Source organism: Pelobates fuscus, chromosome 3 (genome assembly GCF_036172605.1).
Source record: "Pelobates fuscus isolate aPelFus1 chromosome 3, aPelFus1.pri, whole genome shotgun sequence".
Lineage (NCBI taxonomy): Eukaryota > Metazoa > Chordata > Amphibia > Anura > Pelobatidae > Pelobates > Pelobates fuscus.
In genome coordinates, this window is record NC_086319.1 from 401,594,453 (window position 1) to 401,619,984 (window position 25,532).

Here is a 25,532-nt window from a genome sequence, read left to right on the forward strand (position 1 = left end):
AAAATTAATAAAATAAAAAAAATAAATAAAAAATCATGCTTTGTTTTTCCATTTGTCTCGTCTGTATAACCCACGGCGCCCCCCGCAACCACCTCATTGTCTGTGTGCGCCATGCTAGACCTTGCAGCCGCGAGGCGTTTCCCTTCTATAGTTCCACCCCACTTTTCCTTATTAATCTCTCAGGGAGGTCATTACAGGCTTGAGGCGCTCATTAGTTCTGTGAAAACTGATACTTTTCATAAGCACAGTTTGTATAAAAAACGGGGTCTGTTAATTTGTACCATGTTTGTAATGTGCAATGAGTAGGCAGGAACAAAAGACAACATCAGGATGTGCTTGGTCCTTCCCTCCCTTTTTCGGCTTGGCTTTTCCAAGTTTTTACTAGTTTAATTCTGACGGACTATATTCATGGGCTCTACCTACCTGTCCATAGAACACACTCTGTGGGCTCATCAACCGCACCAAATAGTCTCAAAGAAATAAACAGCAGTGTCAAGTAGCAGATTCAGTGGTAAAAAGGCATTTTACTGCAACGTTATTACAAGGACAACCTCGATATGAGATGGTGTGTGGACAGCAACCAAATCAGAAATGGCCTTTTCCAACAGTTGCAATGATTATCTCCAAGCACCCCACTTAGTGACCGAAGCAGCAATTCAACTGCATGCTCATGCGGTCATGTCCACCGATAGGACGTGCTCTAAAACGTCCCCTTATACTCAAAGCCCTTTGTTTATACTCTTGTTGTTAAGTGGACATGTTTGCCTCCTCTTACCTGGAGTCCTGCTGCCTGGAACCTTCATATACAGCTGAACCGTGTTCATGCCAAGAATCGTATGCCCAACGTGACTTAGCATGTTTCCATTGGATGTGACACGCATAAACGATGGTAACTTTAATAGTTCCTGCAGCTGAGGTTTCCACCTAATTAAAAAATAAAATAAAAGATTCACCATATGCCCTGTTAATAGACTGTAAAAGGAATATATGTGGTGGGCAATGGTCTAGTCAGGCTGCATGGGGCAGTGCGTCTCGGGTCCAATTTCAACACTCTCCACCACCTTACAATGTGATGCCACATGCCGCTCGCGGCTTAAACTGCTCACACTGAGGACCAGGAAGGAGACAGTCCCTTGCGATCTCACTATAAATCTGGGTGGATGCCCATCTCCATTTTTAACATTAATATAAAAACATGGAAACCTTGACCAGCAGTGTGAAGTAGGGCATTTTTTGTCCCAGCTGCAAATATGTAACGGTTACAGGACTATGGAGGACATGTATGCGGTGTCAAAGTATTATTTATCCAGACGTTAGGGTTACCCCAGTCTGTAGGACACGAATGGCAGGGCAACAGGCGCTCCAGTATCTCGTGTACATAATCGGTTATTTAAGTCAGTAATGCAATCACAGCAGATTGTGCCGAAATCTCAACTTACCTTTTGGGGTCAGAGAGGTCAATATTGGTTCCAAATTTAATGATATGTGGGGTTTTGTGCTCATTGTTTGTGCTGTGGAGGAAGAGACAGGAGAAGAAAGTCCTTTACTAAATGAATTGCCCCACGTGGACTCAACAATGGTTAAATGAGCAAAGTGCGCCACATTACCTGGCGGGTGGGGTTTCTGTGGTACTATCTGGCTCGTTAGACTCCTCATCACTATCCTTATCTTCCTACAGGGAAATAAAAAGGGAAGGAAGAATAAAAGTTGACAAAAAATTACCTTGATGAATGAGCGACCAAGAAAGAAAGCTTTAAAAAAAAAAAGGAACAAAGAAAAGATTAAGAAAAACGTAGGGAATAAAACCATAGGCCATCGTGCTTGCCTGTAGAGATTCCTGAAAAGATGATGCCTGGTACTGGGCGTATTTGGCGATGGTGGTGTGTGAACGGCTGCTCTCGCAATGCCAGATTTGCTTCGTTCCAGAGGCGTCCCAGTTCTCATCGGATGGCTGCTGGACCTGAGTGCGAACCTCGACAGAGTGATCTGCGTTGGCATCTACCAGGGTCTTTGTGGAAAACAGGCCGAGGTCTGAGGGAAAGACAAGGTTGGGAATCAATGGATTCAAACAGAAAGACAACATTAGGAAAAAATAAATAAAAAATAAATAAAAAATATAGATATAGATAAAAAAAAAAGAAACATAAAAAAAAGAAAGTAAAGTGAGAAGAGGAGGAGGAGTTGTGAGCTATGATTGGACGGGTGGTAGATAATCGTACTTTCCTTAAAAAGGTGCAATGACTATTTTTTTTATGATAGTGTTTTATTAAAATGAGAGGGGGGCGAATCTTTACTTCAAGCCTCAGTCCTTCACAGTAAAACATCTAAACACCGGGATAACTCACTTAGCCGCAGGGAGCCTGCCAATCCGCGGATAACGGTGATCGGATTCTTGGGATCGGTGCAGAATTGAAGCAGAACAGGAGAAAATGCATCGCGCTTACTCTCCAACTGTACAGGAACAAAAATAAACAAGGCTGGTATCTCAATTCTGTGTCACCCTGCAGGGGGAGGGGCAGACTCATAGCTCCTTCTGTCTGTGTCACCCTGCAGGGGGAGGGGCAGACTCATAGCTCCTTCTGTCTGTGTCACCCTGCAGGGGGAGGGACAGACTCATAGCTCCTTCTGTCTGTGTCACCCTGCAGGGGGAGGGGCAGACTCATAGCTCCTTATGTCTGTGTCACCGTGTCACCCTGCAGGGGGAGGGACAGACTCATAGCTCCTTATGTCTGTGTCACCGTGTCACCCTGCAGGGGGAGGGGCAGACTCATAGCTCCTTCTGTCTGTGTCACTGTGTCACCCTGCAGGGGGAGGGGCAGACTCATAGCTCCTTATGTCTGTGTCACCGTGTCACCCTGCAGGGGGAGGGGCAGACTCATAGCTCCTTCTGTCTGTGTCACTGTGTCACCCTGCAGGGGGAGGGACAGACTCATAGCTCCTTCTGTCTGTGTCACTGTGTCACCCTGCAGGGGGAGGGACATACGCATAGCTCCTTCTGTCTGTGTCACTGTGTCACCCTGCAGGGGGAGGGACAGACTCGTAGCTCCTTCTGTCTGTGTCATCCTGCAGGGGGAGGGACGGACTCATAGCTCCTTCTGTCTGTGTCACTGTGTCGCCCTGCAGGGGGAGGGACAGACTCATAGCTCCTTCTGTCTGTGTCACCCTGCAGGGGGAGGGACAGACTCATAGCTCCTTCTGTCTGTGTCACCCTGCAGGGGGAGGGACAGACTCATAGCTCCTGTCTGTGTCACCCTGAAGGGGGAGGGACAGACTCATAGCTCCTTCTGTCTGTGTCACTGTGTCACCCTGCAGGGGGAGGGACAGACTCATAGCTCCTTCTGTCTGTGTCACTGTGTCACCCTGCAGGGGGAGGGACAGACTCATAGCTCCTTCTGTCTGTGTCACTGTGTCACCCTGCAGGGGGAGGGACAGACTCATAGCTCCTTCTGTCTGTGTCACTGTGTCACCCTGCAGGGGGAGGGACAGACTTATAGCACTTTCTCGGTCATCATGCCACCCCTGAAAGGAAATATTCTTGTCTGTGTCACACTGCCACATCGAGGGGCAGTTTCAGAGCTCCTTTCATACAACAGGGTGGTCACTAAATAATAAAGAACAGGATACTTACATAGATGCTGGGTGTAGGAGGGTTGAGTTTCTCTCTGGGTAAATTTTGCTCTGTTCCCATGGGGGGTTTCACAGACATTGATGGCAGGAGGTAGGATTCCTTGTATTTGCCCTTGAGCACCATATTTCTAGGTAAAGACGAGAAAAAGAGACAAGAGGGGGGAAAACAAACAACAAATTATTGATTTGCTATAATTAGCATCTCTACATTCATTCTTCCAGCCAGCAGATCATGCACACATATAGCCCCTTCTATCAACCATTGCTAAACTCTAGCCCATCCTCCTTCCCCTCACAGAGAGCATTATAGCCATTTAACCCCATTATACATTCCCTACTCCAACACCCAACTTACTTGCTGGCTCTGACAATTTCTGCAGCCGAGTGGTTAATGGTCAGCTCACTAGCTTGCAACCTCCTCTCTTCCACTTCAGAGGCGATGAAGGTTTCTCTGTCTCCACTTTCTACCTTGATCAGTCGAATTTTCAGCTCCTTTGGTGGACCCTCCATGAACGGTCTCATCTTCAAGAGGTCAGATGTTACACTCCCATTGGAAGGTGGGGGAAGTGTAGTAGCCGGGGCAGCAGGGGGTGTAGGTTGATGATGTCCTTCTTCTGCTCTCCGACCTACCTCTGATTTCCTCCTTTCACCACCTGTTGCTTGCTTTGGAGAAGCTTTTGGTGTGTCCCTACACTGACTTTGAAGGTCCAAGTTACCCAAAATCTGCCTCTCTTTGTCCTTCTGAGATCGTCCCTCTTTAGCCCTCCTGCTACGGTCTCTCTTAGACTTCCTGTGCTTCCTATCTTTCTTCCTGCCCTCCTCTTTGATCCGAGGAGGAGCTGGCAGGGAAATGGTCAGCCTCTCATGGGGCCTTTCTGCCTCCGCTACTCTAATGCCTTCAGCTTCAGCCTCGGCTTTGGGTACCTCTGCTGGAGACTTCATACTCTCGCTTTCCACTCTTCTCTTTACTAGCTCAGAAGAACAATTCTCGCTTACTCCCACCTGGGATACTTTTAGTTCTGTTGCCTTCTTTGGGGACTGGCTCTCAATTAATTCTTGCAGTCTCCCAAGCACTCCATCTGCCTTAGTAACTTCACTTACAGTTGTCCTTTGTGGAACTGAATGTTCTTTGTGAATCTTACTAGGGGAAGAAACAACTGGACTGGCAAGGCTCTTTTTCTCAACTACCTTCAATGACATCTTTAAATCCCTCTCAACAGTCCCTTCCACTCTATCCACCACCCAGGGTTTCTCTTGCTTCCTTTCAATAACTGCATCGGTTTTAGCTGCCACCCTAAGTGCATCGGGTTTCTTTTCAACAGGCCCTTCCTTATGCTCGGCCACCCTGGGTGCTTCCAGCTTCTTCTCAACTACTGCTTCCTGTTTAATAGCTCCCCAAGGTATTTTAGTGTTGGTTTTAGCTACATCATCTGGTTTATCTGCCACCCTGTGTTTGTCTGACTTTCTTTCGGTAACCACTTCAGGTCTCCTTACACCTTTCTCAACAACTCGCTCTTCCTCCACCCTGCTACACCCAGACACTTTTGATCCCTCGACTAGAGTTTCACAAGCTCGTGAAATATCTTCCAGAATATCTGTTTCGGTTCGTACACCTGTCCTCTTGCCCAAGATCCCTTGCCCTGTGACTTCTGATGTAGGAGGTGCTCCAATTACCACTTTTCCCTCCAAGGCCCGACGTGAGGTAGATTGCGCAGTGTATGGGTCATTACGCTTGCCCACCATAGCACCAGTAAAGTAGGCCGAGCCACCTCCTGCCTTCAGGCTTGCACCACCGCGGTAGGAATACTTCTGCCCTTCTAAAACACTTGCAAGTGATTTAAGAACACTATTGCCCCCATGCTGTGCAGGCCTCCCTTCATTGCCACTTTCCTGTCCCAAGATTGCCTTCTTGGGACCATAGTAGGGGAACAACTCGCTAGGCCTCACTTCTGCCATTTTTGCTCCTTGCACAGGAGCATTAAGTACGCTGTTTTGCATGGAACTGGCAGGTTGGGTATCTGAAATGGTTTCTGCTGTGGGGCAAGAGGAGGAGGAGGCAGGAGAGAGATAGTCCTCTCCACTGGAGTTACCACCAACTTCTTCTTTCTCGATCGACTCATCCAACATTTTCATTATATCATCCAGTCCATCAGGCAAAATCTTTGCAAACTCAGAGGGCTCCTCAAAATGCTCAGATAATTGCCCTCCAGGAAAATCAAAGAGCTGGCTACATCCAGTGGGTGACTTCTCAGGCCTGCAGCCTCCCTTGCTCTCAGACAAGTCTGGATTTGGGCTTAGAGATTTGCTGTTAACATTTGAAACTTGTGGTGTCCCTGGAGAAGCAGAACCCGATACCCGCATGCTCCCTGAGGTATCTTTCAGGAGAGGGGCAGAAGAAGGGCCAAACGAGGTGTTGTCCTCTTGCACTGGTGACCCCTTTCTGCCTGAATAGCTGGCCTCAGCCCTAGAAAGTCCATGACTTGGTTTGTTCCCACTGATCTCAATTTCTGGGGCCCGGGGATGCTTTCTTACTCCTTCACTAATTTCCTTTTCTTTATTTTCTGGGGCAAATAACACAGGGTCATCAATCTTTTGCAGGGTCTTGAGTACATGATCCAGGCTTGCAGCCTGGAAGGCCTCAGATCCTGGCCTGGCTTTGCTGGTGGTGATGCCCTGAGTTCGTTGCTCGTATACACTGCCCCCCCCTTGGGTATCGCAAGACGGGAAATATCCTTCCCGTTTGACCCCCCCAGGCTTCTCTCCATACAGTATCTCCTCCAGTGCATCCCCCCTCTTCACCTCCTCCTTGATCGGGGCTGGCAGCCAGCTCTGCTGGAGTGGGGGAGGACAGGAGGCAGGGGATGGCTGGGGCTGGAGAGATGCACAGACTGGTTTCGGGGGGTCTGGCTGCTCCGGAGGAGGGGGGCAGATTCTGGTTGGAGTATTCACGGGGCTCTGGTAGCGATCGGAAGACTGGAACCAAAGAGGTGATAGATAAGGGTTGATTTTTACAACAGAGTAAAATAAAGTTTAGCAGTTTAAGCAGGAATCGCTAATCAAACCTACAGATATGAGAAAGTTTGATCGAAACCTGAGAAATATAGAATGGATTTGCATCTACTTACAGGGGGTAGTTCAGGTCTAGAGGTCTTCAGTGGTGGTGGTAAGCGGGGTCTTCGTTGGTCATAAGGCACATGGAGAGGTGGTGGTACTGGAGGGATGACCTCTGCAGGCGACCTCTGACCTCTAGCATCACTAAGGTCACTTTGAGGACGGGGCTGCTGGTGAAGTGGTGGTGGACGAGGAGGACAATATGGTGGATACGATGAAACATGGGGAGGCAGACGAGGTTCCTGCTGGGAGAATGAGAACATAGGTGGTGGTTACTGCCTTATATAGTTTATATACGAACCCATATGCCGTTTCATTCTGTATAATTCCTCACCTGCCTATCCCTGCGCTCGTTCCAAGACTCGTGAGTAAGAGGATTCCAGACATTAGGCTTCGTAGGTGCCTGATGGTACAAATTCCCAGAACTCCCAGCGGCAGGAGGGGAGTGCAGGTTGTGTGATCCCCTCCTCTGCTGTAGAGGGATGAAAAAAAATAAATATGTTATGGTCACATTAAAAATCCAGCATATATATGAACAGAACAATTATTCAAGGTGGTTATTATATTTGCCAGGAAAAATTGAAAATCTGGTCACATGATCAGATGAGGCTAGCTTGACGGTATAGGACAGAGAATGGTTAAGTAGAACTTTAGACACCACAACCACTGTGTAGTGAAGAGTGGGGGCCCTGTACCCGTTTAGCCCTGGCTATGGCTCAGATAATGTGGAAGAGAAATTTAGCTTTCCAACTCTGGATAGCAATAATGGCTCAGGACTGTCCGCTGACCACTGGGTGTAGGTCTTTATGCCCGGTCAGAAAATTGATAAACGTAACTATAAGAACGCTAGCGCTATTTATACACAGCTTGGCAATTCTTCCCCATGTGACAGTTCTCAATCCAAAAGTAGGGCCCTGTAACTAATTCACTCTCCAGCACTGAATACCTGCTCAGGGCTCCCACTACGTCTCCTTTTCATGGGCTGCTCTTCTCCTCCATGGGGGTTGTGGGGAGGTGACTGGAGACCTGACGAGTCAGGTGGGGGGACAGCACGCTTCAGCTGTGGGGGGCCCCTCTTCCCCACAAAATGTCTCTTCTGCTGTAAAATAATAGAAGGAAAAAATTAAATGTATACTTCTACTCATTTATACAGGTTTATTCTCAGAGTATCTACACACTGATCTATATACCCCCCAATAAAAAAAACACGCAGCTCTTTAGAAAAAAATAAAATAATTGCATCAATTTATAAATAAAGAGTTCTCAGTTTACAGAGTTTTGTGTTCATGATCAGTAGATAAAGGCAGAAGGGAGCTGCTCACTTGCCGACAATCACAATTTATCCCACGATGGACAACGTGTGCCATTCAGTGGCTACAGCAACACACACACACACACACAGTGACTATACATGGAGCCAGTCACAGGAAATGCTTTGGGAAGTACTCTAACCACAAGTATACTCCTTCCTATACACTCTGCAATGTTCTGGCTAGAGCAATGCGCTGATTTTAAGGTCAGTTCTACCTCATGTTGCATGAGATCCCAGACTTGTTGCAATGGTGGCAGAGATTTTGGGCGATGATGGGGCGGGGAGTGCAAGTTCCAAAGGTGAGTCTTGTGGGGGGAGAGGGGGGTGAGGGGAGAAAAAAAAAAGAGAAAGAAAAAAAAAAAAGAAAGAAAAAAAAATGGTTAGGACCATTAAACCATCTCCCCGAGCCACACACCCACACCTCATTTAGATAGGATCTTGCATGTCCTTACCTGTTGAAGCCGGGAGATGTGAGCAGTGAGCTCGTAGCCGCCATGATACCGTGCAGCGGTTTGGTAACAGCGCACAGCATCTTCCCATTCTTGCTCAGACTCATAAATCTGGCCAAGCTGCTCCCAAATCTGTGGCTGCTGCTCGTCCCTGAGGAGGGTCTGCACGCAGGAGTGTACGCGCTCCAACTTTCCTAGCCGCGGGCCAGGAGGAGAACTGCACAGAAACAACAGAGAGTTACTTAGAGGGAGAGAGAGGGGCCGGAGCAAAGTCAAATTGCGTCTATTGAGCAAAACATTTACCCTAGAGGAAAGTAGGGCTTGCTGGGATGACCTATGCTCGTCACATGATTAGCGGGCAGATGAGGAGGCAGCTGTGACTGGTTGATGTTGGAAGGACACCTACAAAAAAAAAAAAAAAAAAAAAAAAAAAAAAAGGTTGAGAATTACACATACAATACATAGTTAGTACATTCAGACTCCCTCTAACAGCATGACATGTACAGCACCATCTAAACTCTACTCAATCTGTTCTACAATGCCTGCTCTTCTCACCTGCCCGCTGGAGCCCAGGCTCTGGGGTGGGGTGGGTTCCATGCTGTGTTGATTCCGTTGTTGAAGGGATCGCGGGGAAATCGGGAGCCAAACTGGTCCTGTGGGCGATACATCCAGACTGCTGACAGGGAGTAATCCAAGGAAACGCAGGAGGGCGGGGGGGAATAAAAGCGAAATAAAAGCATCCTGTAAGTAAAATAGTCTATACATTTACACAAAATTTGTTCACAACGACAGGCGCATCAGGTGTACATATTTTAATCTAGGTTTATATAAGCCGAGAGCAGACACAGTTTGGCTGTTACCCATTTATCGGTCAGATTCTCTGATCTTATGGGATAAGTGGAACTGCTCCTGGGGGATAACCTACTTATCCTTCTCTATGGCGTCTGCACTGATTGGATGACATGCTACGGATAGCTGGACTCTTCCTGGCAAGGGAGGGCTCTGCTTGCTGTGCCAAGGAGTGTGAGTGTTTTATGTAGGGGCTGTGTGCTCCTTTCTCAGAGATGCTTCCCAAGGCTGATCATACCGTTTCAATCAGTGCCAGCATTCACAAGTTGAAAAGAAGGAGCGGAAAAAGCATGATGTTCTGGACCACAGAGAGAGCCTGCAAAGACAAGGGAACTTATTAAAAATAATCCCAATCAAAAGCACGGTCACACTGTCTGTCTGAATACAATGCTTTGCCATAACAAGAACAGGGCTGCTTAGGACCATCACCAATAACCTCGGTATCCGGTCTCTCTGAATTACTTTTACCAAGACGCGTAGAAAGTCCTGGCACGTTGGAGACTTATGTTAGAATATTTTCCAGGAACATGGGTGGCCCTTCGGTAAGCATTTGCTAGTTTAGGGGATGAGATCTCAGTACTCAGACATTTTTGGGGGATCACTCGCTTAATCCACTTTACCAAAATATATGGGGTGAGGTCAGCCGTCAGATGCAAACTTTTCCTAAAAAAGACATCTCCGAGAGATAGAATATATATATATATAATATATATTTTACAAAATATTTTACCAGGAAAGATACATTGAGATTTCTCTCGTTTTCAAGTATGTCCTGGGTTATATACACACACACACACACACACACACACAATTTGCATCAGGAAGATATAATATTTTATTAAATCAGGCAAACACAATGCATTTTCATTTAAAAAAATAAAAATGTGGTCACCGTAGAGTTAAAAACAAAGATCTGTACTTTTTCCTTTCACAGAACAAAAACTACATTTATGATGATCACATCAAGACGACACTATGAGTCTGTCCCTCCCCCTGCAGGGTGACATGGTGACACAGACAGAATGAGCTATGAGTCTGTCCCTCCCCCTGCAGGGTGACACAGTGACACAGACAGAAGGAGCTATGAGTCTGTCCCTCCCCCTGCAGGGTGACACAGTGACACAGACAGAAGGAGCTATGAGTCTGTCCCTCCCCCTGCAGGGTGACACAATGACACAGACAGAAGGAGCTATGAGTCTGTCCCTCCCCCTGCAGGGTGACACAGTGACACAGACAGAAGGAGCTATGAGTCTGTCCCTCCTCCTGCAGGGTGACACGGTGACACAGACAGAAGGAGCTATGAGTCTGTCCCTCCCCCTGCAGGGTGACACAGTGACACAGACAGAAGGAGCTATGAGTCTGTCCCTCCTCCTGCAGGGTGACACGGTGACACAGACAGAAGGAGCTATGAGTCTGTCCCTCCTCCTGCAGGGTGACACAGTGACACAGACAGAAGGAGCTATGAGTCTGTCCCTCCCCCTGCAGGGTGACACAGTGACACAGACAGAAGGAGCTATGAGTCTGTCCCTCCCCCTGCAGGGTGACACAGTGACACAGACAGAAGGAGCTATGAGTCTGTCCCTCCTCCTGCAGGGTGACACGGTGACACAGACAGAAGGAGCTATGAGTCTGTCCCTCCTCCTGCAGGGTGACACAGTGACACAGACAGAAGGAGCTATGAGTCTGTCCCTCCCCCTGCAGGGTGACACAGTGACACAGACAGAAGGAGCTATGAGTCTGTCCCTCCCCCTGCAGGGTGACACAGTGACACAGACAGAATGAGCTATGAGTCTGTCCCTCCCCCTGCAGGGTGACACAGTGACACAGACAGAAGGAGCTATGAGTCTGTCCCTCCCCCTGCAGGGTGACACAGTGACACAGACAGAAGGAGCTATGAGTCTGTCCCTCCCCCTGAAGGGTGACACAGTGACACAGACAGAAGGAGCTATGAGTCTGTCCCTCCCCCTGCAGGGTGACACGGTGACACAGACAGAATGAGCTATGAGTCTGTCCCTCCCCCTGAAGGGTGACACAGTGACACAGACAGAAGGAGCTATGAGTCTGTCCCTCCCCCTGAAGGGTGACACAGTCAGGAGTGCCTTGTTGAATCTATTTTATTGTGACACACATACAGACATACAGTTCTCAATCCCATGACGATAATTCCCACATCCCACACAGAGGCTGAGTCAGACCCCCCAACTCACAGCGATATGTTACTCAGCAAACCACGTACAGACACACCCCCAATGTGTCACCTCGCTACACACTACAAAAAACAACACGTGGGACAGAGTTAACCCTATGATGCCTGGAGCAGAACAAACTTCTCATATTCTGATAGATTTTAAAATTTACTTCCTAATCATCTGTAGGTTCAAAGAACAAATAATTTTCTTCTTAAAGTATACTGGTCACAAAGTAAACCTGAATATGCTCGAGTTCTGCAAAGCATTGAATTGGGCACAGTGCAGGCAGTAAGGGGTTAAGATTTGTATCCATTATCCTGCCCTATGTAACAGTCACACTGTGTTACTCTGTGTTACATTGTTTTCCTGCTGGGAACAGTCTATTCACACACTCCCAGCATTGTGAGCAAGACACTGACACACACACTGTCTGACACACTCACCCCACTGTCTATTCTCAAAACACTGAACACACCCACAAGAGACTGGAGGCGGACACAGGTGGCACTCTAATGACACATCAAAGCAAAATCTACTACACTACTACAGCAAAAACATTATCAATGCCAGCCTCCAGCTCACACACCCCACTACATCCCCTGGTGTATACACAACACATACACTATCAAAGCCAGAATCTGCCTCTCACACTGCTACACCATGCCATGTATACACAGCGGCAGTGCCAGCCTAGCCCTCACACACACTGCTACACCATGCCATGTATACACAGCAGCAGTGCCAGCCTAGCCCTCACACACTGCTACACCATGCCATGTATACACAGCGGCAGTGCCAGCCTAGCCCTCACACACACTGCTACACCATGCCATGTATACACAGCACGGGTACAGCAGCACCAACTCCCCTTGAACGTTTTGATAACACGATTTCCCTTAATTTCCCCCAATCTCCCCTCCGCCCACGGAACCAACTAAGAGCTGCGACAAGGGGCTTCCCCAGTACGTCAGTGCTGGGTAATACCCGCTCGCAGTACACAGCACCGTTACGGGGAAAGGAACAGTTCGTGGAAGAGTGATTGCCAGAAATGCTGGGCTGCGTACCGGCAGGAGGCTGCGTTGGGAAATGCTCTGGAAGTCATGTGACAAACAGATGCCACAAAGCGCATGTGTCTAAATAATTAGCAAAGAGAAGGAGAGAGAAAAGGCGACCAGGACAGTCTGACAAAAAGGGAGCACAGACGGAACAGGAAAATCAAAACAATGGGCAGAGCAGACAGGCAGACAGCGCAGGACGAGGAGACAGACACACAATGAACGATCAGACAGGGAATTATTCTGACAAGTCCTTGACAGACGACGACGAAAAGGTTCAAAAAGCACCGAATCCTTACGAAACAATAATTATCCTAAAGTCCCAGTATCAGAGTTAAAAATCACCTGCCACTCACCTTCAGAACAAAAAGACAGCTGGCGAGGGAGTCTAGTATAGTCTGCTCCAAAAATCTCCCACCGGCTGAGCGCTCGCTGGGACAGATCCCAAGTGACAGAGCGAGCTGTAGTTTGGGCTGGAAGCCGGTCTGATCAGTCAGCCAGTTCTGTCTGAGTTTGTCAAATGCTCTCTCACGCTCTCTCTTGTTCCCCCTCAGTGAGCTCCTCCCCCCTCCTCTCACCTCTGTCTTTAAGAGCCAAGTTTAAAGGGACACTGATGTCATCACACCCCCTTGGACACACCCACCCTGGGATTCCCTGGCCACACACACACACACCCCTCCCACTCCCAGCCCACCGCTCTATTAAGGTGGATTTGCTCAGCTAGCATTATGGCAGGCTTGGCTGACTATTAGAACGAGATATGTAACAGCATCACGTAACTGCGTGGAATTACAGAGAGTGAATGGGAACGCATGCATGGATTAAAACCCACAATCACGTGTAGGAGAAAGTTAGTTATAGAGCTGTAATCCCCAGCGAGCACACACACACACACACACACACACACACACACACACACACACACACACACACGCTGCTTTTATTCATTAATATTCAAAAGGGACATTATTTACATTGAGGGGGGTGGGATAAAAATTAAATAGTAATAAAAAAAAAAAATACATTTAAAAATTCCCCTGAACTTGAACAGAACTACAACCATCCTGGCGGTTTGCTACGTTGAATTGGAAATGCTGGGCACCATAACAACTTTATCAGAACAAGGTCAATGTTTGAGCAAGTCCTGGTTTAACCCCAAGTTCCTCAGACTGGCACCAGTCCGTTCTGCCCCAGAACCTCCGTTCAGGGCGAAGAGCATCAGATAGCAGCAGCTCCCCATTCACAAAACGCAGTGAAAAAGGTAAGTTGTGTGAATGGGGACGTAGTAACTATGCAAACTTGGTCATTTCACTTCCTTCCAGCCCGAGGCTTCAGTTACAAAGCCAACAGGCTCCCAGACATCCTGGCACCATAACAACTTCATTATGATGGAGCACTTTTCGTGCCCGAAATAAGATGCAGTTCACCTTTCTAGGTTTATAAAGCGCCACGGAATGTGTTGGTGCCATACGCAGCCTGGTTTATGCACTAAACACCAAATCGTAGAGAACTGAATGGCCAAACGGAGACTAAAAGATTTGGAAAACCTCTTCAGATCTGTAGTAACTGGTTGGCTATTTCAGCCTGGTTGTCAGTTTACTAGAGTCGGTGTTTAGTGAATAAGCCACACGGAGCAGTAAAGAAAGCCAGAGGCAGCGAGCTGGGGAAAGATGACTGACCGCCTGTCCTGCGTCTTACCACGGCATGTGACACGGGAGAATGTCACCCCCTACACAGAATGTGACAACAGCAAGCATCGACAGGGGGAAGGAAGTGATGTGAGTAAAGGCAGGGGTGAGAGACACACACAGACAGGGCAAGAGACAGACACAAGTAAAGAGACAGACAGCAAAGAGAAATGGATGTAGACAGACACAAATAAAGAGAGACAGCAAAGAGTGTCATCTAGAGAAATGGATGTAGACAGACACAAATAAAGAGACAGACAGCAAAGAGTGTCAGAGAAATGGATGTAGACAGAAAAACAGACGGGGGGTCTACAAAGCCCCCTCTGGTATGAAAAAAAGACGATTTTAGTGACAAACACACAGACAGGAGAAGGAAGGGAGGCAGGATGGAGATTAGGTCACTGTCTGTATCACACAGCATGTTCAGTTCCTGAATCCTTCCCACACTAGTGGGCGTCAGACCACGAAACACATCATCAGCAACTTGTTATCATACTGAACCCTCCTCCCATTCACCCACCCAGCATCACCCATTAACCCCTCTCCTCCCATTTACCCAGCATCACCCATTAAACCCTCTCCTCCCATTCACCCACTAACCCCTCTCCTCCCAACCATCAACTGTATTATTGGCACCAACTATCCCTCTATTAACCCTTCCCTTAAATACACCGGGATCCCTCTATTAACCCTTCCCTTACAGATACCCAGCCAGGATCCCTCTATTAACCCTTCCCTTACAGATACCCAGCCGGGATCCCTCTATTAACCCTTCCCTTACAGATACCCAGCCGGGATCCATCTATTAACCCTTCCCTTACAGATACCCAGCCGGGATCCATCTATTAACCCTTCCCTTACAGATACCCAGCCGGGATCCATCTATTAACCCTTCCCTTACAGATACCCAGCCGGGATCCCTCTATTAACCTATTAACTCTTCCCTTACAGATACCCAGCCAGGATCCCTCTATTAACCCTTCCCTTACAGATAGCCAGCCAGGATCCATCTATTAACCCTTCCCTTACAGATACCCAGCCAGGATCCCTCTATTAACCCTTCCCTTACAGATACCCAGCCAGGATCCATCTATTAACCCTTCCCTTACAGATAGCCAGCCAGGATCCATCTATTAACCCTTCCCTTACAGATACCCAGCCAGGATCCCTCTATTAACCCTTCCCTTACAGATACCCAGCCAGGATCCATCTATTAACCCTTCCCTTACAGATACCCAGCCAGGATCCATCTATTAACACTTCCCTTACAGATACCCAGCCAGGATCCATCTATTAACCCTTCCCTTACAGATACCCAGCCGGGATCCATCTTTTAACCCTTCCCTTACAGATACCCAGCCGGGATCCATCTTTTAACCCTTCCCTTACAGATACCCAGCCAGGATCCCTCTATTAACCCTTCCCTTACAGATACCCAGCCAGGATCCATCTATTAACCCTTCCCTTACAGATACCCAGCCAGGATCCATCTATTAACACTTCCCTTACAGATACCCAGCCAGGATCCATCTATTAACCCTTCCCTTACAGATACCCAGCCGGGATCCATCTTTTAACCCTTCCCTTACAGATACCCAGCCGGGATCCATCTTTTAACCCTTCCCTTACAGATACCCAGCCGGGATCCATCTTTTAACCCTTCCCTTACAGATACCCAGCCGGGATCCCTCTATTAACCCTTCCCTTACAGATACCCAGCCGGGATCCCTCTATTAACCCTTCCCTTACAGATACCCAGACGGGATCCATCTATTAACCCTTCCCTTACAGATACCCAGCCGGGATCCCTCTATTAACCCTTCCCTTACAGATACCCAGCCGGGATCCCTCTATTAACCCTTCCCTTACAGATACCCAGCCGGGATCCCTCTATTAACCCTTCCCTTACAGATACCCAGCCGGGATCCATCTATTAACCCTTCCTTTACAGATACCCAGCCGGGATCCCTCTATTAACCCTTCCTTTACAGATACCCAGCCAGGATCCCTCTATTAACCCTTCCTTTACAGATACCCAGCCAGGATCCCTCTATTAACCCTTCCTTTACAGATACCCAGCCAGGATCCCTCTATTAACCCTTCCTTTACAGATACCCAGCCGGGATCCCTCTATTAACCCTTCCTTTACAGATACCCAGCCAGGATCCATCTATTAACCCTTCCCTTACAGATACCCAGCCAGGATCCATCTATTAACCCTTCCCTTACAGATACCCAGCCAGGATCCCTTTATTAACCCTTCCCTTACAGACACCCGTTACCCATCTATCACCTTCACTTGCCAATTACCCACCCAGTATCCCTGCCAGGTAACCGGACAAAATATCCCTTTAATTAGTCTTATTCGTCTCTGAGGCTTCACACGGCTAGTTTTTGCAGAAGTTGCAGTTACAGAATATCGTTACACAACTTACTGTGAAACGTGACACTAAAATGTGAAATTTCACCGGTGAGGCCCACAGAAAGCACATTGCACACACACCAAATAAAATGTACTAATAAAAAGGCAGCTAATATTGGCACTGCCTCAACGTTGATTTAAAGATTTACTACATTTCCTACCTTTCTCTGCACACAACAAACAAACAAAAAAGAAAACGCACAAAACCCCTTTTAAATCACGTACATTAAAGTTGCGAACAGATAATGCTGCAGGCAAGAAAGGCACACTGCTCAGTTCTCTACCATTTAGGATAAAATAATTGCTGATTCAGCCCTAGTCACACCTCCTCTTCATGTGACTTGCATAGTCTCCCTACAGATTTCCTGTAAAGAGATCTAATGTTCAAACTTCCTTTATGGCACACTTTGTTTAATTTAATTAATTTAGAAAATCATATAACCTGCTCTTTCCATAGCTTGCTAGATCCCCGCAGGTGCCTCCTGTGAGTGAGTAAAGTTTAATTTACAGAGCAGGAGATACAAACTTCTAAAGTAAACACATTGAGCTGATAGAAAATGAAACAAGGTGTGGCTAGAGCTGCATAAACAAAACAAAAATGGTTTAACTCCTAAATAGCAGATAATTGAGCAGGGAGACTACAGGGGCATGATCTATACAACAAAACTGCTTCATTAAGCAAAAGTTGTTTTAACACTTAGAGTGTCCCTGAAATAAAAACACCTTTTTTTGTGCTTCTCCATCAGAAGGGTGTTATGTCTTTTATAAAATCAATAAACAAAAGCAATAAAGAGGTTAAATCACAAACAAACAAAACCGGTTTTACATTTTCAGGTTCAAAATACTCCGGTTCCCGGTTTTAAGGTTTTCTGAATACTCTACAGGTGTTCTAAAAATAAATACATTTACAAAAAGAATCTGTGCTAAATATTAGATGCAATAGTTAACGCTCATAAAGGCCAAACATAAGAAATGTCTGCACATCTACAATTAGACTGCTGTATTGCTGGTTAAATTACATAAAACCATTTTCATTTTTTATTTAAAACCATTTAGGAACTAAACAGTTTGAGGATGCCAGGATAGTTGCCTACATTGCCCCCATTCCCTCCATTTTTCATTTAGTTCTGTCTGAACATGACAATCAGCTACACAGTAAAGGATTCTGGGAGATGTAGTAAAGTGGTTAGATCTGCAGGAAATCTTGCTATGCTCATAAAACACAGCTGTGGAGGGATATAAAGAAACACTTTAGCATGCTCCCACGCCGCACTGCTCTCTCCTGAAGCTGCGCCACCTCTTTCTAGAAGACCATCAGTCTTTATGATCTCCATAACCAATCCAATGTGTCCCCATAGGAAAATGCTGGGAGGCTATTGCGCATGCACAGCAAAACACCACAGGAGACCATCTGATTGAAGCAGCAGAGTTTCACGCAGCTATATCGTCAGAAAGCACCTCTAGCGGATGTCAGTTCAAGCTCTGTGGCTGCTATGAAAACTCTGGATAGGTTGTTTAGGAACGGAGGGACTCCTGGTCCAGGCTAACTAATGACGCCCAAATGAAATGGCCAGAGGTGGAGTTAAACCTCCAGCAAGTGTAGCATTTTATAGTGAAAGTGTGCACACCAAGACTTCAGGACCATGACCACTTCAAAATCAGTGAAACGGTGCTTGGAATAACTAAACTAAAATTCCAAAAAGGGAGTTTTTTTATTTTTTTTTATAAACAATTCTATGTGAATTTCTAGTGCTAGTGCCACTTTAAGAGGCACATGCATGCATCTATAAGACAACCTGCTTGCAGCCAAAGTTACTCACCGATGACCCTCCGAGGATGCAGTGCAGTACAGGTCAACTGATTACTCTGACCCACACAAATATACATCTATGGAGATTTTTAATGTTTAAACATTTTTGTGCCAAGCTTGCAGCTCCAATTTTGTCTGTTTTAAGTCTGTGACAAATTGTGTCACTTGAAAAGTTTATATGAAGGATCAGAAATACAACATTTTTTTTTACATTAGCAGAAAAAAACTAAAATCGAGGTAATTTACACCAATGTATACATGAAGGAGATTTTATTAAACCAAGGTGTACCCAATAGAGATTCCACCTGATTGAATTGGGTCACCTGGTTCTGGCATATTGAAACTACAACATGTTCTACATACTGCACTACACTGCCAACAAGAATATTAAAGGGACACTATAAATCAACTGAACAACTACAGCTTGTTGGAGTTATCCTGATGAGTATAGGCAGTACCTGTAGACATTTTAATGCAAACACTGGCATTCCAGAGAAAAGCTAGTGTTTTACATTACTGCCTACGAACGCCTCTAGTGGCCAATCCTCAGATGCTCTATATGGAGATGCTGAACTTTCCCCATAGAGATGCATTGATCCTGATTGGCCAGACTGGTGTTTGGCCCCGCCTCCTTGACGATCTCAACCAATCCAATGCGTTTCTTTTGTCAAAGCAATGGACTGGCTATGATCATCAATTAGGATGATGCAATGCAGAGGAGGCAGATCGGGGGTGGGGCCAGCTTTGGTGGCATTGGTAATATGGAGAGTTTTCACCCTATTTAAGTGGGAAAAGGTGGCTAAATAGTGTTTAACACTTTTGGGTCAGGAAAACAAAATTTGTTTTCATGACCATAAAATAAGAGGTGTTTACCTTAACAGCTCTGAAGCAGACATTAGCATTTTGATTGTTCTGCACCTTTAATACCAAGTATAATCCATCATATAATGCAGATCCAATGTGGCACTGAACACAATGTATTGATTTACACAGAGCATTAACAGACCGGCTGCTTCTTTGATGCCCTACGCTTGTACATAGACAATGAGAGATTTTACTTACGGTGTCGTCAAAGGTCAGGAGGTGGCACGTCAGGGAGGACAATACCGAGATCACAGCTGGGCCAAAGAGGTATCCTGTGGGCAACACAGAAAGGATTAGTGGAGGAATAGCAGCAAGCGCAGTGTGTGGTGGTATGAGGTCAGTAGAATGGGCTTGTCCAAACAGGCCTTGAGTGCCAAAATCCTAGACAAGGATTTCTCAAATGAATCCCCCCCCCCCCCAACCCATTTTGACAGCGGCCCTCTAGGCTTAAACCTGGACAGCCGTGGAATAGAGGACATAGAAGGATGACGACAGCACACAATACAAAAAAAAGACAGCATGGTTGTTTTAGGAGAGCAAAGAATAGCCGCATTGTAGGAGGACAGGACAGACAGGAAGAGCAGAGCAGTGTAGGTGGACAGAACAAACAGTAGCGATGCACACAGAAAGACAGTCACATTATTCATAGAAGAGGATTCTGTACAGTCAAGCAGAGAACCTGCCTGGGTAAATCAGTACAGTTATACTAAGGTATGTAGTGTGTGAAACAGTCTGATAGCCGGGATATAGAATACGGCTATGGCCGGCACAGGGAATGTAGAGGGGCTATGGAAAGCGGTAGTAGAGGTTGCTGTGTGTAAACGATGCAGTGTGACTATCAGGTCATTAGCAGCATACTAGTGAGGTAGTGGGGTAGTGTGAGAGGCAGGGTGCAGTGAATGCGAGAAGTGGGCCCGTAGGGGGAGTTCAGTACAAGAAACGGGTCTGTAAGAGATGCAGTGCGAGAAACGGGTCTGTACAGAGTGCAGTGCGAGAAACGGGTCTGTAAGAGGTGCAGTGCGAGAAACGAGTCTGTACGGAGTGCAGTGCGAGAGCGAAGCAGTAGAGATACAGATACAAATAAATAACAACTAGATATATGGGACAGGTAGAGGGAAAGTCGCATTGTGCCTCCATAATAATTTTGTACAACCTCTGCAGACTCAGAGCCGTCATTCTAACTCTACACATCCTGCTGAGACCAGAACGGCAGCTCTGAACGTGTATGGGTGGTATTCAGCAATGGCTCTCAGAGGGTATTGTTAAGGGGGCAATAAAGAATAGCAGAGAGGTAGCTCTCTGTGTGGATTGTTAAGGGGGCAATAAAGAATAGCAGAGAGGTAGCTCTCTGTGTGGATTGTTAAGGGGGCAATAAAGAATAGCAGAGAGGTAGCTCTCTGTGTGGATTGTTAAGGGGGCAATAAAGAATAGCAGAGAGGTAGCTCTCTGTGTGGATTGTTAAGGGGGCAATAAAGAATAGCAGAGAGGTAGCTCTCTGTGTGGATTGTTAAGGGGGCAATAAAGAATAGCAGAGAGGTAGCTCTCTGTGTGGATTGTTAAGGGGGCAATAAAGAATAGCAGAGAGGTAGCTCTGTTTGCTTTGTTAAGGGGGCAATAAATAGAGAGCAGCGAGGTAGTGCTCAATGTATATGGAGGGGGGGGAAACTAATAAAGGAATAGCAGGTAGCAATACAAAGGTAGAGAGCAGTGTGGTTGCTCCCATCCTTTAGGGGGCAGTATTTTGGAATTGTTAAAGGGGCTGTGACTGGGGCAGTGATCGCGCAGGGATAAAGGCTGCGCAGGGGGGGTAGTAATTGAAAGTTCTCAGCTCGATTGAAGGGAAGTGCTGCTGCAGTCTCCAAACCAGAGACCTGCAGATGATCGAATCTTTTCCTCAGGGCTGGGTAGACTTGCATCAGTCCCTTAAACCTCTCCTGCCAGAGACCTGCAGAGCATCACTTCATTAACAGTCTTCTGTCAGTGACCTGCAGATCATTACTCATTTAACCATATGCAGAGCATTACTCCATAAAGCACTCTCCTGATGAGAACCAGTTACAAATGGAAGCTTTCCATTACTCCAAGGATGTAACCCTCCCTCCCCACCCCCCATGGTACAGAGCAGACTGTCCGATAACGTCGCATCCAATAGGAAACTCCTGTTACGGCACACCGTGTGTATTTACTGCGGCCCTATGTGACGCTGGCTTAAACAATATAATCTAGCAGTGTCCTGAACACATTACAGAGAATTCTTATTGGAGCTTTGAAATGACTCAATGACCGGATCACATTTGCATAAATTTTGTTTTATTAGAATGATAAACTTATGGAGGTCTACACCACCAGTTAAAATATAAATCGCATACACTGAAGGCGATTAAAAAAGGTTAAAAGAAAGTGGCACGGACCTCTCAAACAAAGCAAAATGTTCTAAAACTGAAGAACAAAAACTAAATTTAAAAAAAATTAAGATTTACGGCTTTCTAGAGACCTGAAGGTGGCTGTAATTTAGTGCCAACCCTAGCCTTTCCACTGATACAAGAGACACACACTATGCATGATGCAACAAAAAACGTTGCCTCCTTGTACCATAACCAAACTCCTGTTAAAACAACGAATGGTATAGTTTGTGTACGTACACACACACACACACACACACACACACACACACACAGTCTTGCAGTAAGCTACTCCGATTTGACATGGACCAACTATCCTGCTAAAATCAGAACACTTTCTAGGTATCGTGCTTATCTTACACAAGGTTCTCTGATCACTAACATGTATTCAATGCAGAAGCATCCCGTGGCTCAATACTGCCACCGCCTGGACTGTAGGGATTAACACACCTAGGTGATGGATTTAACATGAGCCAGCTAACAATTGGCATTCGGACCAAAAATAAAAAAAAGTTTCCTTCTGAACACGCGCACACATGCAAAATGTTTCCTTAAATTAGCAGCATCATCATCTACGATCATTCCACACGCAATCGTTGGATAAACCTTTCTGAGTCATGGCCTCTGTCCTAAAAGTGGATACAAAGTTTCTGATTTGGTACACAGCGTTCCAACCCGAGACCTCTAGAATCGTTGCTTTGTATCCGTCACAGAACATTTTGCAGCTTCCAAGGAGTGCCGGATGTGGGTGCTATTTTCTAACAATGGATCTCCTCATTTACAGATTGGTTTTTGTTGCTGTCCCAAACGGGATAACTAGTAGCGATGTGCACTGGGGGGGGAAATGGGTTTGTTCATTTATAAAAGTTTCAGAAAATATAGATTCGGATAAAACTAAATATGTTCCAAAAATGTAATTCATTTTTTAAATCTAGACGCCCATTATTCTCTATGTGGAATGAGGGTGGCAGTCACCAAGTACCAATTTATGAAGTGATCGGATTGTTCTTTCAGCCGTTCAGTAGATAATTCCCTAGTAGGCTATTGAGACGGAGCTCCTGGACTACAACAGAGGACCTCTGCCCAGTCTCCTTCCTGAGACCAAGGAACTCTTCCACCAGACAATGAATCTTCACTAGGGTCGCTCAGATGCGCTTCAACCCAACCAGGCTCCAGCTCTCCCCATCAAGGAGGCTATTGACCCCTCTACCAGGACTGTGACCAGCTACCGCTTTTACTGCGGCACTGCTCGCACAGCTTTGATTTTGCTTCGGATACGCCCATAGGCTCATTACTTTAAACTTACTGTGACAAACCTTAAAATACAAATAATCAAATCATATGTGGAGACATACAGGAAGTCAACATAATGTATGGACATATTTATAAAGGGCTGGGAAAGACAATAACCAACAATAAGCATCTCCCCTGCCTGTAGAATCCCCAATATGCAAATATACCTCAACATGCAAATCAGCCAGCCTTGCTATTCAGGTAGAGCAAATAGCCGTTTCAAAACCTGCACAACCAACAGATAGCGCTGTACAGGCTCCACAGCCAAATCCATCTAGGTGGTTAAAAGCAAGAGTAGGTCAGGAGAGCACACAAAACATTTAACCCTAAACAACCAACCACTTCATACATCCTCCGCAATGACAATAGGCACAGGCAGAGCATCCAGGGACCCACTACCGTCACTGCTATCAGATACCAAGAAGGGGAGCTATATGCTGAATAGCAGGATAATTTGTTAGACTTAAATATGCCAATTCCACAAACTAATTTTATCTAGGGAGGTATTTAATAAACAGTTGACAGATCAAAATTCTTAACTTCACCCTTTCGGTTCTTTAGTAGGGGGCTTCCTAATTTGGCATTGTTAAATATTGCAATTCCATGTAAGGAATTAGGGGGCTATCTACTAAACAGCTGAAAGAGCAAAATTAAAAGAGTTACCACTCCATCATTTGCCATTCTTATCAAAACCAACTGATCCAACACAGAATCCATATGGATCCCAGTTTTCTGTCGATTTGGATACTCGCAATTTGCCCAAATTTGATGCAGAACTAAACAAATTGCACGTCTTATCACAGGTGCCTTCACTTCACTTGCTACATGATTCTTTTCACAGATATCTAAGATTTCCCTTAAAAACCCCTTGTTCTTGGTGGTTGAAGCGTTTAATCATCAAATGACTAGAAGCTTGGTTGTCTCAATAGCCGAGAGTTAAAACCACTTTCACTACACACACTAAAACCACATCACTTGAACCCAAGGGTCTCCAAACTCTTCATCATTTTCCGAAGACCGAAAGGACTGAATATTTGTACAACTCTATTTTTCTAATTTCTGTTTGGTGTGTTCTACTGGAAATTCAAGTATTACAAGTAAATTGACATCTGTACAAACTGTCACATATATAAAACCCAACTTAAAACAGGATGTGGAGCAATTTTGACACATGACTGGGTTTTATAACATTCTGGAAGGTTTTTTTCCTCAGAGACGAGTGCTTTGAGGAATCCTTGACAGAGTTTGGTTGTTCATATTTAAAGCATGGAATTTGGATTGTGAATCTGGGGGGGGGGAAGATTCCTAAACGTCGCTTTGTGTAATTAAATGGGAAAATAAAATAAGGGATTTTCTAAAAGCTCTGCTAAGCCAGGAATGGTATACCAGCCTAGCAAAGAAGGACGAAAAAAAAAAATCTCACAATAAGACAAATCACAAAAGAGAGCGGGTATTAGATCGAAACAAAAGCAGCCACCAGACAGATTTGCCAAACTAACCAACGAGTAACCAGATAAAGTTACGGATTGTCATTTATAAGGTCATCATATAAATCAACAAACACACTATAGCCGTTTATAACAAAGAGGTGAGATTTTGGAATAGAGTTCATTTTATAGGTTAGACATCCTCTTCCACAAAATACAGCAGGTTCGGTTTTCCACCTCAAGTGTCACATACATGGATACGACAAGGTGGTTTACTAAAGTAGGACATTTCACGAATATAAAATTAATTTCAACTTTAAGGACAAAATTCTCCAGTTCAGCTGACAGACTTGAAATTCATTTAGAATTCCAAACAATTCTCACAAAATATCCAGGTTATTGAACCAGTTACACAATAACCTCTTTTAATCCTGGTGATCACAGCCAAGACTACCCACAAAATAGGGGGGCAAAACAAAATAGGTTTTGCTCTATTAGACACTGTCAAATTCTGTGAAGATCTACTGTCAATGGAGGATTATTGGGCAGCTGAAATCTTTCCCATTTTGGACAACAACAAAAAAAAAGCAAGAAGTAATAATGCTTTGTGGTCATTAAAAATGAATAAATAAATAAAAACCCAATTAACAGCCACTGTGGAGTTTTGGAGGCTAGATTTTTATTGCTGGTGGACTTCTGTAAATGCCACCTGAACAGTATGGCCATAATGAGGGGGCATGAAGGGATTTGAACATTTCACGAAGAAGTTTAAAGCTACATTGAGTCATTGTATAAGTCTCCACTGAATGTACCCAGGCAACTGCAGGTCTACAAAGCCACGTGTTTCCCCATCAGGAATTTACAAAATGTGTGCATCAGGACGTAGCTCCAGCAAGTTTCCAAACAAATCGTCCGTATTAAAAGGACTTCTACAGGTACCAAGTTACATTGTTGTACTGGTCAACCCTTAGGAACATCAGCCTACGCGTGCAGAGAGGTCACAACCTTTAGCAAGATTTTCCAATGGATTAGTA

The 25,532-nt window shown here is 45.6% G+C and overlaps 1 protein-coding gene across 8 annotated transcripts in view; it reads right to left on the reverse strand.

Moving 5' to 3' along the window:
- Positions 1–25,532, reverse strand: part of KDM6B (lysine demethylase 6B) — a 111,937-nt gene that overhangs the window by 10,704 nt on the left and 75,701 nt on the right. For 2 of the 8 annotated variants that reach the window (XM_063449716.1, XM_063449717.1), the window contains exons 2-17: positions 19,575–19,648; positions 9,587–9,664; positions 9,055–9,175; positions 8,803–8,901; positions 8,503–8,716; positions 8,266–8,355; positions 7,685–7,837; positions 7,073–7,210; positions 6,753–6,983; positions 3,983–6,600; positions 3,629–3,755; positions 2,346–2,451; positions 1,826–2,031; positions 1,608–1,672; positions 1,440–1,511; positions 776–924 (exon numbers count right to left, since the gene is read on the reverse strand). In XM_063449716.1, coding sequence (XP_063305786.1) covers positions 776–924; positions 1,440–1,511; positions 1,608–1,672; positions 1,826–2,031; positions 2,346–2,451; positions 3,629–3,755; positions 3,983–6,600; positions 6,753–6,983; positions 7,073–7,210; positions 7,685–7,837; positions 8,266–8,355; positions 8,503–8,716; positions 8,803–8,901; positions 9,055–9,167 — 4,381 coding nt within the window. In that variant the 5' untranslated portion in view covers positions 9,168–9,175; positions 9,587–9,664; positions 19,575–19,648. Of the gene's footprint in view, positions 1–775; positions 925–1,439; positions 1,512–1,607; positions 1,673–1,825; positions 2,032–2,345; positions 2,452–3,628; positions 3,756–3,982; positions 6,601–6,752; positions 6,984–7,072; positions 7,211–7,684; positions 7,838–8,265; positions 8,356–8,502; positions 8,717–8,802; positions 8,902–9,054; positions 9,176–9,586; positions 9,665–19,574; positions 21,362–25,532 lie in introns of all 8 variants that reach the window. The other 6 variants (XM_063449713.1, XM_063449712.1, XM_063449715.1 and 3 more) reach the window with 5 other exon arrangements.